General features: G+C 66.6%; 1 protein-coding gene across 1 annotated transcript in view; it reads left to right on the top strand.

Moving 5' to 3' along the window:
* The window catches only part of AGRN (agrin), a 31,209-nt gene that overhangs the window by 12,208 nt on the left and 6,054 nt on the right, over positions 1–12,947 (top strand). Inside the window, exons 3-20 of the mRNA XM_054721174.1 lie at positions 2,549–2,596; positions 6,430–6,645; positions 6,725–6,949; positions 7,072–7,296; positions 7,453–7,659; positions 8,554–8,772; positions 8,846–9,040; positions 9,122–9,322; positions 9,405–9,553; positions 9,635–9,740; positions 10,552–10,668; positions 10,746–10,910; positions 11,085–11,228; positions 11,351–11,475; positions 11,552–11,657; positions 11,747–12,073; positions 12,153–12,290; positions 12,723–12,850. Coding sequence (XP_054577149.1) covers positions 2,549–2,596; positions 6,430–6,645; positions 6,725–6,949; positions 7,072–7,296; positions 7,453–7,659; positions 8,554–8,772; positions 8,846–9,040; positions 9,122–9,322; positions 9,405–9,553; positions 9,635–9,740; positions 10,552–10,668; positions 10,746–10,910; positions 11,085–11,228; positions 11,351–11,475; positions 11,552–11,657; positions 11,747–12,073; positions 12,153–12,290; positions 12,723–12,850 — 3,041 coding nt within the window. The remainder of the gene's footprint in view (positions 1–2,548; positions 2,597–6,429; positions 6,646–6,724; positions 6,950–7,071; positions 7,297–7,452; positions 7,660–8,553; positions 8,773–8,845; positions 9,041–9,121; positions 9,323–9,404; positions 9,554–9,634; positions 9,741–10,551; positions 10,669–10,745; positions 10,911–11,084; positions 11,229–11,350; positions 11,476–11,551; positions 11,658–11,746; positions 12,074–12,152; positions 12,291–12,722; positions 12,851–12,947) is intronic.

Genomic DNA, 12,947 nt, shown 5'->3' on the forward strand with positions numbered 1-12,947 from the left:
ACTTAGAAGGTGGAGGGTCGGGGTGCAAGTGAGTGAACTGTGGTCATGGAGATGGTCACCTATGGGATCCTGGCCGCAAAGAGTGGGATGTGAGTGGTGGGGACAGTGGGGGCCGGGCACGCGTCCCCCACACCCCAGCAGGCCTGGAGCTGAGGGCCTGACATCTGGGCAGGGCAGGGGCTGGGGTGTGGGAAGGATACCCCCTGGGGGAGGATGTGGAGCCTTCTGACCATGCCCAGCCCTGCTGAGACACCATGGGCCTGAAGTTCCAGGGGCGGCCGCTGGGGGGCGCTCCAGGCTCGCGGGCGGACCCCGCCGTGAGTCCCGAGACTATTTACTGACCCTTATTTACATGAACTCATTTGCATGCTCCACCATCCGGAAGAGAACTGGGGGGTGCGTGAGTGGTTTGAGGTGCTGCTGTCTATTCCTAGGAGATGTGGGCCCATCGTGGCCACCTCCACCCTCCGAATCGGACGCAGGCCACTGCCCACCTTATGTGTCTGTACTTGAGGGTCCTACACATACGGCCGGGGTGGGGCAGCTGGACAGAGACACGCACAGGCCCACAGTGACCCCAGACAGCAGCCCAGAATAGGGCCCCTCGTGCAGGCCCGAGCCCCCCTCCCCTCCGCCAGGACTCAGACCTCACACACTGCACCGCCCAGCCCAGCCCAGCCCAGCCCAGCCCAGCCCAGCTCGTGGGAGCAAAGGGAATCTGTCCCTGACCGGCCGCAGCCCCAGCTCCTACCCCTCCTGTCCCTGACAGCGCCCCACTCACCCCTTCACCCACCCCCTCCCCAGCACCTGCCGCCTACTCTCCCCTCACCCACCTCTGCCCCAGCCCCCACCTCTACCCTAGCCACTACCTCCTGCCCGACCCCTGCCCCGCCTGCCCCGTGATCCCTTTTGTGCCGCCCTCCGCCCTCCTTCCCTGTCCGCCGCTGCCGCCCATCTCCGCGCCGCGAGCCGCGACTCCCCGAGGACGCAGGGGGTCCCAGGGGCGCATCTTCCTTTGTCTCTGCTCCGCCCGCCCTAGCGCCCCTCGCCCCACACTCACGGCCTCAGCCCGGCGAAGGCGAGGGCGCGGGGAGCTGGCGCTGCTCGCCTGGAGGCGGGAGCCAGGCGCGGCCCTGCCTCTGCCGGGCCCGCTCTTTATTCTCTGCCGGTGACGCGCACGCTCCTCCCGCTGCTGCCATCGCGCGCCTCTGCCAGGGACCGGGCAGCCAGGACCCTCCGCGCCCTCGCCCCACCTCTGCCTCTGCCAGGGACCCGGCAGCCAGGACCCTCCGCGCCCTCGCCCCACCTCTGCCAGGGACCCGGCAGCCAGGACCCTCCGCGCCTTGGGGGGAAGGGGGGCGGCCGCCCCGCCCCCGCACCTCCGAGGGCCTACCCGCTGGCAGCCCCCTCCGACAGGTCTCTCCAGGGTAAAGCCGCTGGCAGGACAGGACTGAAAGGGATCGGGCTCCGGGCTGCCGGGCCCCAGAAGACAGCCCTGCAGGGAGCTGCTGGCGACTCCGGGCCGCGGGGATGGGTTGTGGACAGCAGAGGTGGCCACTGGCCCTCAATCCCTCCTCTGCCTCCCTCTGAGCCCCCGTTTAGGATTTTACCGCGGAGGAATTCTGCACACCTCCCTCATGAGCCTGGAGGGTGTGGAGGGGGCTGGGTGCCCCCAGACTGGCTGGAGCTGAACTTTGAGAACACAGCTGCTGTCAGCTGTCCCAGGATTTTCAGAATGGGGGGAGTCGCCCTGGAGAGGCCCAGGGGCGCCCCGTGAGGCCCTCACACCCCAGGAGTGGAGGCTGCGGAGCCCAGGCCATGCCTCCGCTGGTGCTGGAGCGGGACCCGCAGCGGCAGCGTGGGGTCTCGCTGCTGGTGCGCTACCTCATGATCCCCTGCAACGCCTGCCTGATCCTGCTGGCCACGGCCACGCTGGGCCTCGCCGTGCTGCTCCTCCTCAACGGCTGTACGTGGCTGCGCCGTGGCCACTGGCCGACCGAGGGACCCTGCCCTGTGGCTGAGCTCCCCGCCCCAGCTGCCAAGGACTGGGGGACAGGCAGGGTCACCGAGAGGTTGCCAGCTGGGGTGAAGCTCAGAGGAGCCACCTGCATCTTCTGGGACAGGATGGGCCAGTCTGGATTCCTGGGTCCCTGGACGCCGCTCCTTGGGCTCCCGGGGGCTGAACATCGTCCTGAGTGGCAGGAACAACTTTCTCGGGGGGCTGGGGAGGAAGGGGCCAGGTGGCTGTGCTGGGAGTGGGGCTGTGGCAGGTGTGGACTGGGCTCACCTAGCAAGTAGGTGGCTGCCACAGGCCTGCAGCGGGGGCCCACTGACTCATGTCAAGCCCTGACCGTGCAGCTGGAGGGCCAGAGGTGAGCAAGGGCCTCTGCCTTTGTCCACCCCCAGGCCTCTGCCCGTCCTCAGGGCTCAGGGTGGGGCCAGGGAAGGGATGGGCAGGCAGGAGTGACCCCACCAGGTAGGGTGAAGGGACTGGTTTTGGGAGGGCCTGCTCATAGGGCCTGACTTGGAGATTTGTTTTCTTTTTCAGACAAACCTGGGACCCACTTCACACCAGTGCACCCGACACCTCCAGATGGTGAGTGGAGGCATCCATTAGTTACAGGCTGAGGTTGGGAGTCCATGCCTAGAGGGGTGATGGAACTTTTGGGGTCATGGGCCATTCTTGGGGTATGTCTGGGGCAGGGAGGTGGCTAGACAAGGGACAAGGGAGCCCGGATTCCTTTCCAGGGAGTCCACAGAGCTGGGCAATGGAGGGCGCATGGGTCTGAGTCCCTGGGCCGGGCAGCCCCTTGGCCAGCCATGCATACAAACGTGGCTCTCACTTCTCTGGGAGTGAGGCCTGGAGCTCACGGGTTGTGAGATGGTCAGACAGGCGCAGAGGGTGGGAGCTGGGGGCCTTGGCAGGACCGACGACACCTGTCTGGGAAGGGGTTGGGTTGGAGGGTTTGTCCCTGGGACTGAGCACGCTGGGGCCTGGCCTCTCGGGGCCTATGGGTGTGGGAGGGGAGAGAGGAAGCTGTTAGGGCTGCAGGAGTGGCCTGCATTCGGGGAGGGGGCTCCCTGCTGGTCCAGTACCTGCCCAGGTTCACGGGAGTCGCCTGTTGGTATGTGGGATGGGCCGTGAGAGGAGGCAGGTCTGTGCTGGGCTGGGGCAGGTGCCCAGGACCATCTCCCAGAGGCTGTGGGCAGGTGCCTGGGACGGCTTGGACTTACAGATTGGGCTCCATGGGAGGACACCCTCTCCCCTCTCTCGATGTCCTCATCTCCTCTCCTGACGCCTGAGGGCTGGTGTGTCTCCTGCCCTTTACACACCTTCCCACAGCTGCACACACAGGCCCCAAACCCGCATCCGATCCCATTGCACACTCGTCATCCCTCCCAGGCACACACATTGCACATTTGTGTTCACAGGCGGGACGTGGGGTGTCCTCTCCATCCCCAACCCACTTAAGACCTGGAGTGGAGTTTAATATGCGCACTCCAGCGGGCGGCTGTAAGAAACCACCACCACCTCCAGCGTTGCACATTGTGGGGGGGCCATGGGCCTGCAGGGAGTGAGACTGTGAGGGCCGTGGAGTGGCCAGAGACAGGCTCCTGCAGGAGGCTGGGCTGGGGCAGGGCCCGAGCAGACGAGTCAGGGCCACAAACCCAGGGGTGTCTGGGTAGCACTGCATTTATGGGCGGCAGTTTGCATGGTGATGAGAGCTAATACAGGTATGCATGCGTGTGCGTGGATGTGTGATTGCACCTGCCTGTGCTCGTGGTCTCTGCTTATGCAGCTTTTATGTCCAATCATGAACCTCGTCTTGAGACTTTATGCGCCCTAGTCCCATGGAGGTGCAGGCGCATAAATGGACATAAGCGGGCATCAAGGGGTGCACGGGAGCAGCCCTCATCCCACTAACAGCCTGAGCGTGGCCTCGGGGGACTATTTCAGCCTGGACAGGGGACGAGTCCATTATGCTCCAAACCTCAGCTTTGCCCGAATCAAGAATCAAGTCACCGGATGCCACAGCTGCCCTGGAGACTGGGAGAGCTCCCCCCTTCACAGCCGGGAGACCGCCCCTCAGGCTCTCATTCCGGGTGGGAGATGGAAAGGCTGGGACCTGGGAGTCCGTGTGGGGCCTCAGCTCGATGGCCCCCCAGAGGCATCCTGTCGTGTCCTCCCCCCCCCCCCCCCCCCCGCCCTGAGCCACCTCCAGTCCATAGCTAGTCCCCGGGCACCAGTCTCTGAGATTTCCGGTTCCTGCCCCAGCCCCTGCCTTCCCTCCATCCTCTGTGCACTGACCCGAGACCAACGGGGCTCCTCACCTTTCTCCCAGAGCTCTGTCATGAGCGGCAAAGCAGATTCCTGGGCTGTGGAGAAAGGTGCAGGTCTTGGCAGGTCACCTGGAAGTAGGTGTCCTTGGCCAAAGGGTTAGGACATTGGTAGGGGTCTGGCTGGACCAAGGTGACCAGAGGGAGAAAGAGGCCGAGCCCAAGGGCACCGACACGGCAGCTGGCCGAGGAGCCTGAGGTCCAGTGAGGTGCCCAGGTCCTTGGCCATGGGGTCAGGACCCTGGGAGAGATCTTGATCAGCAGGTCCAGTGGAGGCCAAAGAGAACGGCCAACTGGACATCAGCAGGTGCCAGTGGTTTTGGCCTGGGGTCCAAGGGGCTTGGTTGAGAGAGAGACCGAGTATGAGAGAAGCGATGGGGGTGGTGAGGAAGGTGACAGTGTGAAGAGGGGTCGTGGGTGGACACGGTTAGGAGTGGTTTGAGCCAGGGCAGGGAGGCCAACATAATGACACCACAGTCATCATAGCTGGCAGCCTCGCAGCTGGGCACTGGGTACCCCACAGCCTCGGCTCACGTTGGCCCATTGAACCCACAACAACCCCAAGGCAGGTCCCACTGGCCCTTTCCCAGGAGGCGCTGAGACGTGGCCAGTGAGATTCGGGGAGAGCCTGGCTCCTGGATATGATGAGGGATCCGAGGTGGGGGTGGGGCAAGGGTGTGGCCATGGGAGGGACATCAGGCTGGGGTGTCCACGCTGGCCCCAGGCTCTGGTTCCGTCAGCCCATACGGGGTGGCGGGGGAGGGGGGAGACACCCAGGCAGACATGCAGGAGCCTGGGGCGGGCGTTGCTGTGGCAACAGCAACTCAGCTCGTGGGCTCCCCGCCCTCCATAGAATTGAGGGTGCTTCCTCCCACCCTACTTCCTGAGTCTGCTGGGAGGTGATGGGGAACCCCCCCCATTCCCCATAACTTATTCATGCTAATTGAACCCAGTTAAATATTTATGAGGTCCAGACAGCTGTGGCCTTTAATGCGCCCCCCCACTTCGCAGCCTGTGGGTGTGCAGTGCTGGGCGGTGCCTGAGGAGTCCGCCTGCCCCCTGCCCTCTGGGCTGCTGCAAAGGTTCCGTGACAGGACGTGTGCTGGGCACATGCAGCTCCCACCTGCAAAGATAAGAACTTAGATGTTTACAGAAAAATGACGGGTCTGCAGGACCCCGTGCTGGGCCTCTGTGAGTGTGAGGGGGGGGACATTCGAGTGTGAGGGGCAGGACAGTACTGAAGTGGGGCACAGGAGGACAGGTGGGAGAGGAGGAGGCGTGTGGGTGCCCAAGGGGCCCTGGGGAGAGATGCTCACAAGGCTGGGGAGGCCCTGGGGTGGGAGGGCAGGAGGGCTAGCCACACAGAGCGAGGGCCTGGGGGCAGCTGGCCTGGGGGGTGGAAGGTGATGGTGGGCAGAGGCAGGGCCCACGTGGGGATGGTCCTGGGGTTGGGGGAAGCCTCCGAGAAGCAGGAGGAGAGATGTGGGAAGATGGGAGCCAGGGGCAGCAGGGCGGGTGCTGGGTCCTGGCCTGAGCCAGAGGGTGGAGCTGTGACCACCTCAGGTCTCCCGCCCCCGCCCCCAGCTGTGCCCTCGGGTGACCAGGAAAGGCAGGGAGTGGTCCGTGGGGGGTGGGAGGTAGCACGGGTCAGGGGCGTGGGTGGGCCAGGACAGTGAGGGGGTCACCTCAGGTGAGAGCCTTTGTTCTGCTGGGAGAAGGCTCCTGGGCCGTGCCTGCGACCGAGCCGGCCTGGGGCGGGCACTTCACGGAGCTTGTGGGGAGGTGTCCCCCACAGGGGGGCCTGGGCCAGGGCAAGGCTGGGGCTGGTGCGGCCCGTGATGGGTGGGGTTGGAGAGGGCAGGGGTCCTGTGAGTGTGCCCACAAGCATGTGTGTGTATGTGGCCATGATGGGCACACATGGTTTCCTGTGTGAGTATGAACATGTGTGGACATGTATGTGCACATGTGACTATGTCCTTGGAGTTGAATAAATGAACCGTGTGGATGCTGGACCCTGGACCCAGATGACTGAGCGGGGAGGGGTCTGGCAGGACGGCTCTGAGCCTCCTCGCCCGCCCCCGCCCCCGCCAGCCTGCCGCGGGATGCTGTGTGGCTTCGGCGCCGTGTGCGAGCCCAGCGTGGAGGGCCCAGGCCGAGCCTCCTGCGTGTGCAAGAAGCGCGCCTGCCCCGCCGTCGTGGCGCCCGTGTGCGGCTCCGACGCCTCCACCTACAGCAACGAGTGTGAGCTGCAGCGGGCGCAGTGCAGCCAGCAGCGGCGCATCCGCCTGCTCTTCCGCGGGCCCTGCGGTGAGTGGGGGCTACCGGGGGCGGGGAGGGGGGGAAGGGGGATTGCCAGCCAGCGTGACCCACCCGGCCCCGCCCACAGGGCCCCGCGACCCCTGCTCCAACGTGACCTGCAGCTTCGGCAGCACCTGTGCACGCTCCGCGGATGGACAGACAGCCACGTGCCTGTGCCCGGCCTCCTGCCGGGGAGCCCCAGAGGGGCCCGTGTGCGGCACCGACGGCACCGACTATCGGGGCGAGTGCCAGCTGCTGCGCCACGCCTGTGCGCAACAGGAGAACATTTCCAAGAAGTTCGACGGCCCCTGTGGTGAGCTGCCCGGACGGCCCAGGTGGTGGCTCACCCTGCCTGTGCCCACCGTCCCCTGCACAACCTCCGTGCGCCTGCCCCCGCGCCCTAGCCGCGCCCTAACCGCGCCCTCCCGCCCCCAGACCCCTGCCAGGGTGCCCTCAGTGACCCGAGCCGCCTCTGCCGTGTGAACCCGCGAACCCGGCGCCCCGAGATGCTGCTTCCTCCTGAGAGCTGCCCTCCCCGGCGGATGCCCGTGTGCGGGGACGATGGTGTCACCTACGACAATGAGTGTGTCATGGGCCGCACAGGGGCCGCCCGGGGCATCCTCCTCCAGAAAGTGCGCTCCGGATCCTGCCAGCCTCGAGGTGGGTGGCTCACCCCGCCTGTGCCCGCCATCCCCTTCATGCCTCTCGGGTCCCCACAAACCACCTCAGGCGCCCATGGGTCCCCTGCATGTGCCAAGATCAGGGCCGTGGCACTCGGGCCTCTCTGATCTCATTGACCCCCCGCCCCCACCCCAGACCAGTGCCCAGACCCTTGCAGGTTCAATGCCGTGTGCCTGTCCCGCCGAGGCCATCCCCGCTGCTCCTGTGACCGCATCGTCTGTGATGGGGCCTACAGACCTGTGTGCGCCAAGGACGGGCACACGTATGACAACGACTGCTGGCGCCAGCAGGCTGAATGCCAGCAGCAGCGTGCCATCCCCCCCAGGCATCAGGGCCCGTGTGGTGAGCACCGTGGGGGGGGTTGTGCCTGGAGCGGGCTGATCCCACGTCGGTCCCTGCCGCCATCATCACGCCATCTCCATCCGAGTCCCCTTCCTCCTGGGTGGCAGGCAAGGCGGGTCGCTCTGAGGTCTTGGCAGGGCTCTTCTCCATCAGTGGGCTCTGCGGCCCCTGGGGGCATGAGCAGCCCCGGGGTCCCCTCTGGGCGGAGCTGGGTTTTGCGGGGCCAGCAGAAGGTGGGGCGGCTCTGTCCACGGGTCTGTGCATCTCTCTGCGTCCGTCTCCTGTCTGTCCTTCCTTCCCTCTCGGCTGCACCTCTTGTGTCTTCCAGCCTGACCCACGGGCAGGAGGATGTGCAGCGCCTGCCGCCGGGAGCCCGCGGTCTGAGGTCTGCCCCAGCGCGCGGGGGGGTGGCTCGCTGCTGCCTGGCTGTGTAGCCCTCAGAGCAAGTGGACAGACACCTCCCCGTGCGCCCTGGGTCTGACTCTGGGCTGCAGACTCTTCCTACCCACAGAGAGAGCCCCCACACATGCATACGTGCCCCAGGGTCAGGGTCAGGGTCATGGCCCGGGAGGCTGGGTAAGCCCGGCCCTCATGTACCCCAGAGAGCTGCCCTCCCTGGCAGGTGCCCGTGTGCGGGGACGGTCAGGAAACCCCGGTCCTGAGGGCAGCCCCACTCCGCACGCCTGCAGGAGGCCGGGGCGTCTGGGTCTGTGTCCCTGTCCAAGTCTGTTACGTGTCTGTCCCTTTCTCTGCTGCGTCTGTGCCTTGGCCCAGCTCCTGGCCCTCTCTTCCCGCGCCATCCCCACCCAGGAGGGCCTGCTGCTCAGAGCTGGGGGCTTGTGCGTCCGTCCGCCTGGGGGTGGCAGGGCCCACTGAGTGCCGTGTCCTCCGCAGATCAGCCCCCGTCCCCGTGCATCGGGGTGCAGTGCCTGTTCGGGGCAGTGTGTGCCGTGAAGAACGGGGAAGCAGAGTGTGTGTGCCAGCACATGTGTCCGAGGGTCTACAGCCCCGTGTGTGGCAGTGATGGGGTCACCTACGGCAGCATTTGCGAGCTGGAGTCTGCGGCCTGCGTCCTCGGGCGAGAGATCCTGGTGGCTCACAAGGGACCCTGTGGTCAGTGGCGGGCAAGGGGGTCTTGCTGGGGGCGGGGGTCCCAGTCACCATGGTGATGGAGCCTCCTCCCTAGACCGCTGTGGGCAGTGCCGCTTTGGAGCCGTGTGCGAGGCCGAGACTGGGCACTGCGTGTGCCCCTCGGAGTGCGTGGCCCTGGCCCAGCCCGTGTGTGGCTCTGACGGGAACACGTACGCCAGCGAGTGTGAGCTGCACGTCCACGCCTGCACACGCCAGATCAGCCTGCATGTGGCCTCAGACGGACCTTGCCGTGAGTGGGGGTGGAGGGGGACTGTGGTCCCCGCATCTCCCAGCTGGGTCTGCTGACCCAGCCGGGTTTCGCCCTCTGCAGAGACCTGTGGAGACACAGTGTGCGCCTTTGGTGCCGTGTGCATGGCGGGGCAGTGTGTGTGCCCCCGGTGTGAGCGCCCCCCGCCCGGCCCCGTGTGCGGCAGCGACGGTGTCACCTACCCCAGTGCCTGTGAGCTCCGCGAGGCCGCCTGCCAGCAACAGGCTCAGATCGAGGAGGCCCGGGCGGGGCCGTGTGAGCAGGGTAGGTGTGGCGCTGCCCGGGTGGTCTGCCTGGGCACCGGCTCCAACCAGCACCACACGGGTGACCAGCCCCCTTCCCACAGCCGAGTGTGGCTCCGGAGGCTCCGGCTCTGGTGAGGACGGCGAGTGTGAGCAGGAACTGTGCCTGCAGTACGGCGGCATCTGGGACGAGGACTCGGAGGACGGGCCTTGCGTCTGTGGCTTCAGCTGCCAGGGCGTCCTGAGGAGCCCGGTGAGGCCTCCCCCTCTCAGGCGCTGGGTGGGCAATGAGAAGGTGCCACGCCCCCCCCACTGACACCCCCCCTACCCCCAGGTCTGCGGCTCCGATGGCGTCACCTACGGCACAGAGTGTGAGCTGAAGAAGGCCCGGTGCGAGTCCCAGCGAGAGCTGTATGTTGTGGCTCAAGGAGCCTGCCGAGGTGCGTGGCACGTGGGCTCTTGCGCATGTTCGCTGTTCCCTGTGTGCGTGTTCACAGGTGTGTGTGTGTGTGTGTGTGTGTGTGTGTGTGTGTGTGTGTGTGTGTGTGCTGGGGCAGGCAGGTGTGAACATGTGCTCTTAAGTGTGCAGTGCTGGTGCATATGTATGTCTGCAACTGTGGTGTGTGGACTGGTGTGTCACTGTTAGTCAACATGTGTGCACTAAGCACCTGCTGTGCGCCAGGCTGGACTTCGGTGCAGGGAGTCAGCAAGGCCCACCCCCTGGGCACTTTCTTTTGGGGAAGACTGGTGGTGACCCGGTAAATATCACAGGTACACAGAGCCCACAAGTGTGTGCTCATGCGTGCACACCCCCTCATGTCTGCACAGCTGTGTGTGAATGTGTGTGGTTTGCAGGAACACCGGTGAGTGTGTGTGTGTGCCCCTGACCACCAGCAGCGCTGGGACACGTGTGCACATGTGGGGGGCTGTATCCATGGGGAGGAAGAGTCTGCAATCCAGTCAGGCCCAGGGCTGGACGGGTTGCAGGGACACACTCACCCGAGTGTGTATGCCGCCCCGGTGTGTCCAGGGATGCGTGTCCTTGATCTTTGGGTGTTTCATGTCCTGTGTGAACAGACGTGTTCCTGTATGTGGTGTGGGATCCTCGCCTGTGGCCTGAGCTATAGGCTCCGGCCCCAATGGCAGTGGCATCAGGAGGGGGACGGCGGGACCAGGGGAGGCGGAGGTGGAGTGGCCAGGCCCAGGGGGGGTCCGCCCCACGTGGTGTCTGAACTCCCACCTCCTCTGCAGGCCCCACTGTGGCTCCGATGCCCCCGGCCGTCCCCCTGCACTGCACCCAGACCCCCTTCGGCTGCTGCAAGGATAACGTCACTGCTGCGCGGGGCGTGGGCCTGGCCGGCTGTCCCAGTGAGTCCCCAAGCCTGGCCCTGCCCTGCGTCCACCCAAGCCCTGCTCGGTGTGACTGTCCCGCCCTGGCCTTGCAGGCTTGTGCCAGTGTAACCCCCACGGCTCCTACGGTGGCACCTGCGACCCGGGCACAGGCCAGTGCTCCTGCCGCCCGGGTGTGGGGGGCTTCAAGTGTGACCGCTGTGAGCCCGGCTTCTGGAACTTCCGTGGCATCGTCACCGACGGCCGGAGTGGCTGCACCCGTGAGTGACGGGCCCCACGGTCGGTCCTCAGTGGAGCCCTCCTGCCCGTCCCTGCCGTTGCTGTGCCCTGGGTCCCCCACGCGGGCTCTGGCCTGCCCTCACCTGGCAGGGGCTGGGCTCTGGGGCCAGTGGGGCGCCAGGCTCAGACCTCAGGTCCCCGCCCCATCCCCTCAGCCTGCAGCTGTGACCCCCGAGGTGCCGTGCGGGACGACTGTGAGCAGATGACTGGGCTGTGCTCCTGCAAGCCTGGGGTGGCTGGGCCCAAGTGCGGGCAGTGTCCTGATGGCCGTGGCCTGGGCCCTGCTGGCTGTGAAACAGGTGAGGGCCCTGCTGGTGCCGGGGGCAGGGAGGGGGCGCGGGGGAGGGGGGGCCTGTGCTAGGGGTGTGGCTGTCATGGAGGCAGCCTCCTGAGCCAGGGGGGTCCCCTGTGTCTGTGCCAGACTCCTCGGCGTCCAGGACCTGTGCTGAAATGCACTGTGAGTTTGGGGCGTCCTGCGTGGAGGAGGCTGGCTCTGCCCACTGCGTGTGCCCAACGCCCACCTGTCCGGAGGCCAATGCTACCAAGGTGAGGGATGGGGTGTGCGGAGGGTGGGGGTGTAGGAGGGGAAGGGGCACCCCTGGCATCCTCGCCCTGTGCCCAGGTGTGCGGGTCGGATGGAGTCACCTACGGTAACGAGTGCCAGCTGAGGACCATCGCCTGCCGCCAGGGCCTGGACATCTGGATCCAGAACCTCGGCCCGTGCCAGGGTGAGGCCGCCCGAGCCCAGCACTGACCAGGAAGGCCCGACCTGCCTTGACGTGGCCTCCACCCAATTCTCCCCTCTCCTCCCCCACAGAGGCTGTGGCTCCCGGCGCCCGCCCCACACCCGTGTCTGTGGCTACCTCGGTGCGCTACCTGAGTGAGGCACCCCCGCCCAGCGCCCTCCCCCTGGCTCCCGGCAGTACCCCCCGCAGCCGACCCACCCCTAGACCCTCATCACAGCCTCGGACCACGGCCAGCATCCCTAGGGCCACTAGGAGGCCCGAGCTGACCGTCCCCCCCACGGTACCCCCCTCGGCAGCCAGCCTTGCCACAGCAGCTTTCAGCGAATCTGGCAGCGCCGACGGGAGCGGTGACGAGGAGCTGAGCGGGGACCTGGAGGCCAGTGGGGCCGGCTCGGGGGGTGAGCGTGGGCTCCGAGACGTGGGGGCAGGGCCCAGGGAAGCTGCACCAGCAGCTCAGCTCAGACCACCCCTCCCCAGGACCTGAGCCCCCCGAGGGTGGCGGCGAGGTGACCCCTGGGCCACCCATCGAGAGGGCTTCCTGCTACAACTCGCCTTTGGGCTGCTGCTCGGATGGCAAGACGCCCTCGCTGGACGCGGAGGGCTCCAACTGTCCCGGTGAGTGGGTGGCCGGGCTGGGGTGCAACGTGAGGCGTGGCCTGGACCCACCGGGGATGCCGTCTCCTCTGGAAGCAGGCTGCCCAGGAGGCAGGCCCGGGCCTTCTGGGGTTCCGACCTTAGCACACACGTGTGCATGGTCTGGGGGATTCAGCACACTCACACACACGTGAGGTCCTGGACCCCACACACACGTGGGTGCCTAGGACCCCGTGATAACCTGTCTCTCCCGTTGCACGCCGGCCTGGGTGCTGCCCCGAGGAGTCTGCCTGGTAACTGCCAGCTGCCCTACCCCGGCTCCCACTAACCTCATGACCATCCGACTAATCGCCACCTGCCTGCACCCGTGTGGCTTGCTGCTGGGGCTGTGCCCATGGCCGGCCCGGAGGCCGGGCGGTGCCAGGCAGGGCCTCACTGCACCCTCCCCCACAGCCACCAGGGCGTTCCAGGGTGTGCTGGAGCTCGAGGGGGTCGAGGGGCAGGAGCTGTTCTACACGCCCGAGATGGCCGACCCCAAGTCCGAGCTGTTTGGGGAGACAGCCAGGAGCATCGAGAGTGCAGTGAGTTCGTGGTGTTGGGTGGGGCGCAGCCCTGTCTCCTCCCAGGCCCGACCCAGAGAAGCGCTGGGGTAGGGGGGCTGACGGCCACCCTGGGCGG

This window comes from Eptesicus fuscus, chromosome 9, assembly GCF_027574615.1.
Source record: "Eptesicus fuscus isolate TK198812 chromosome 9, DD_ASM_mEF_20220401, whole genome shotgun sequence".
Classification (NCBI taxonomy): domain Eukaryota; kingdom Metazoa; phylum Chordata; class Mammalia; order Chiroptera; family Vespertilionidae; genus Eptesicus; species Eptesicus fuscus.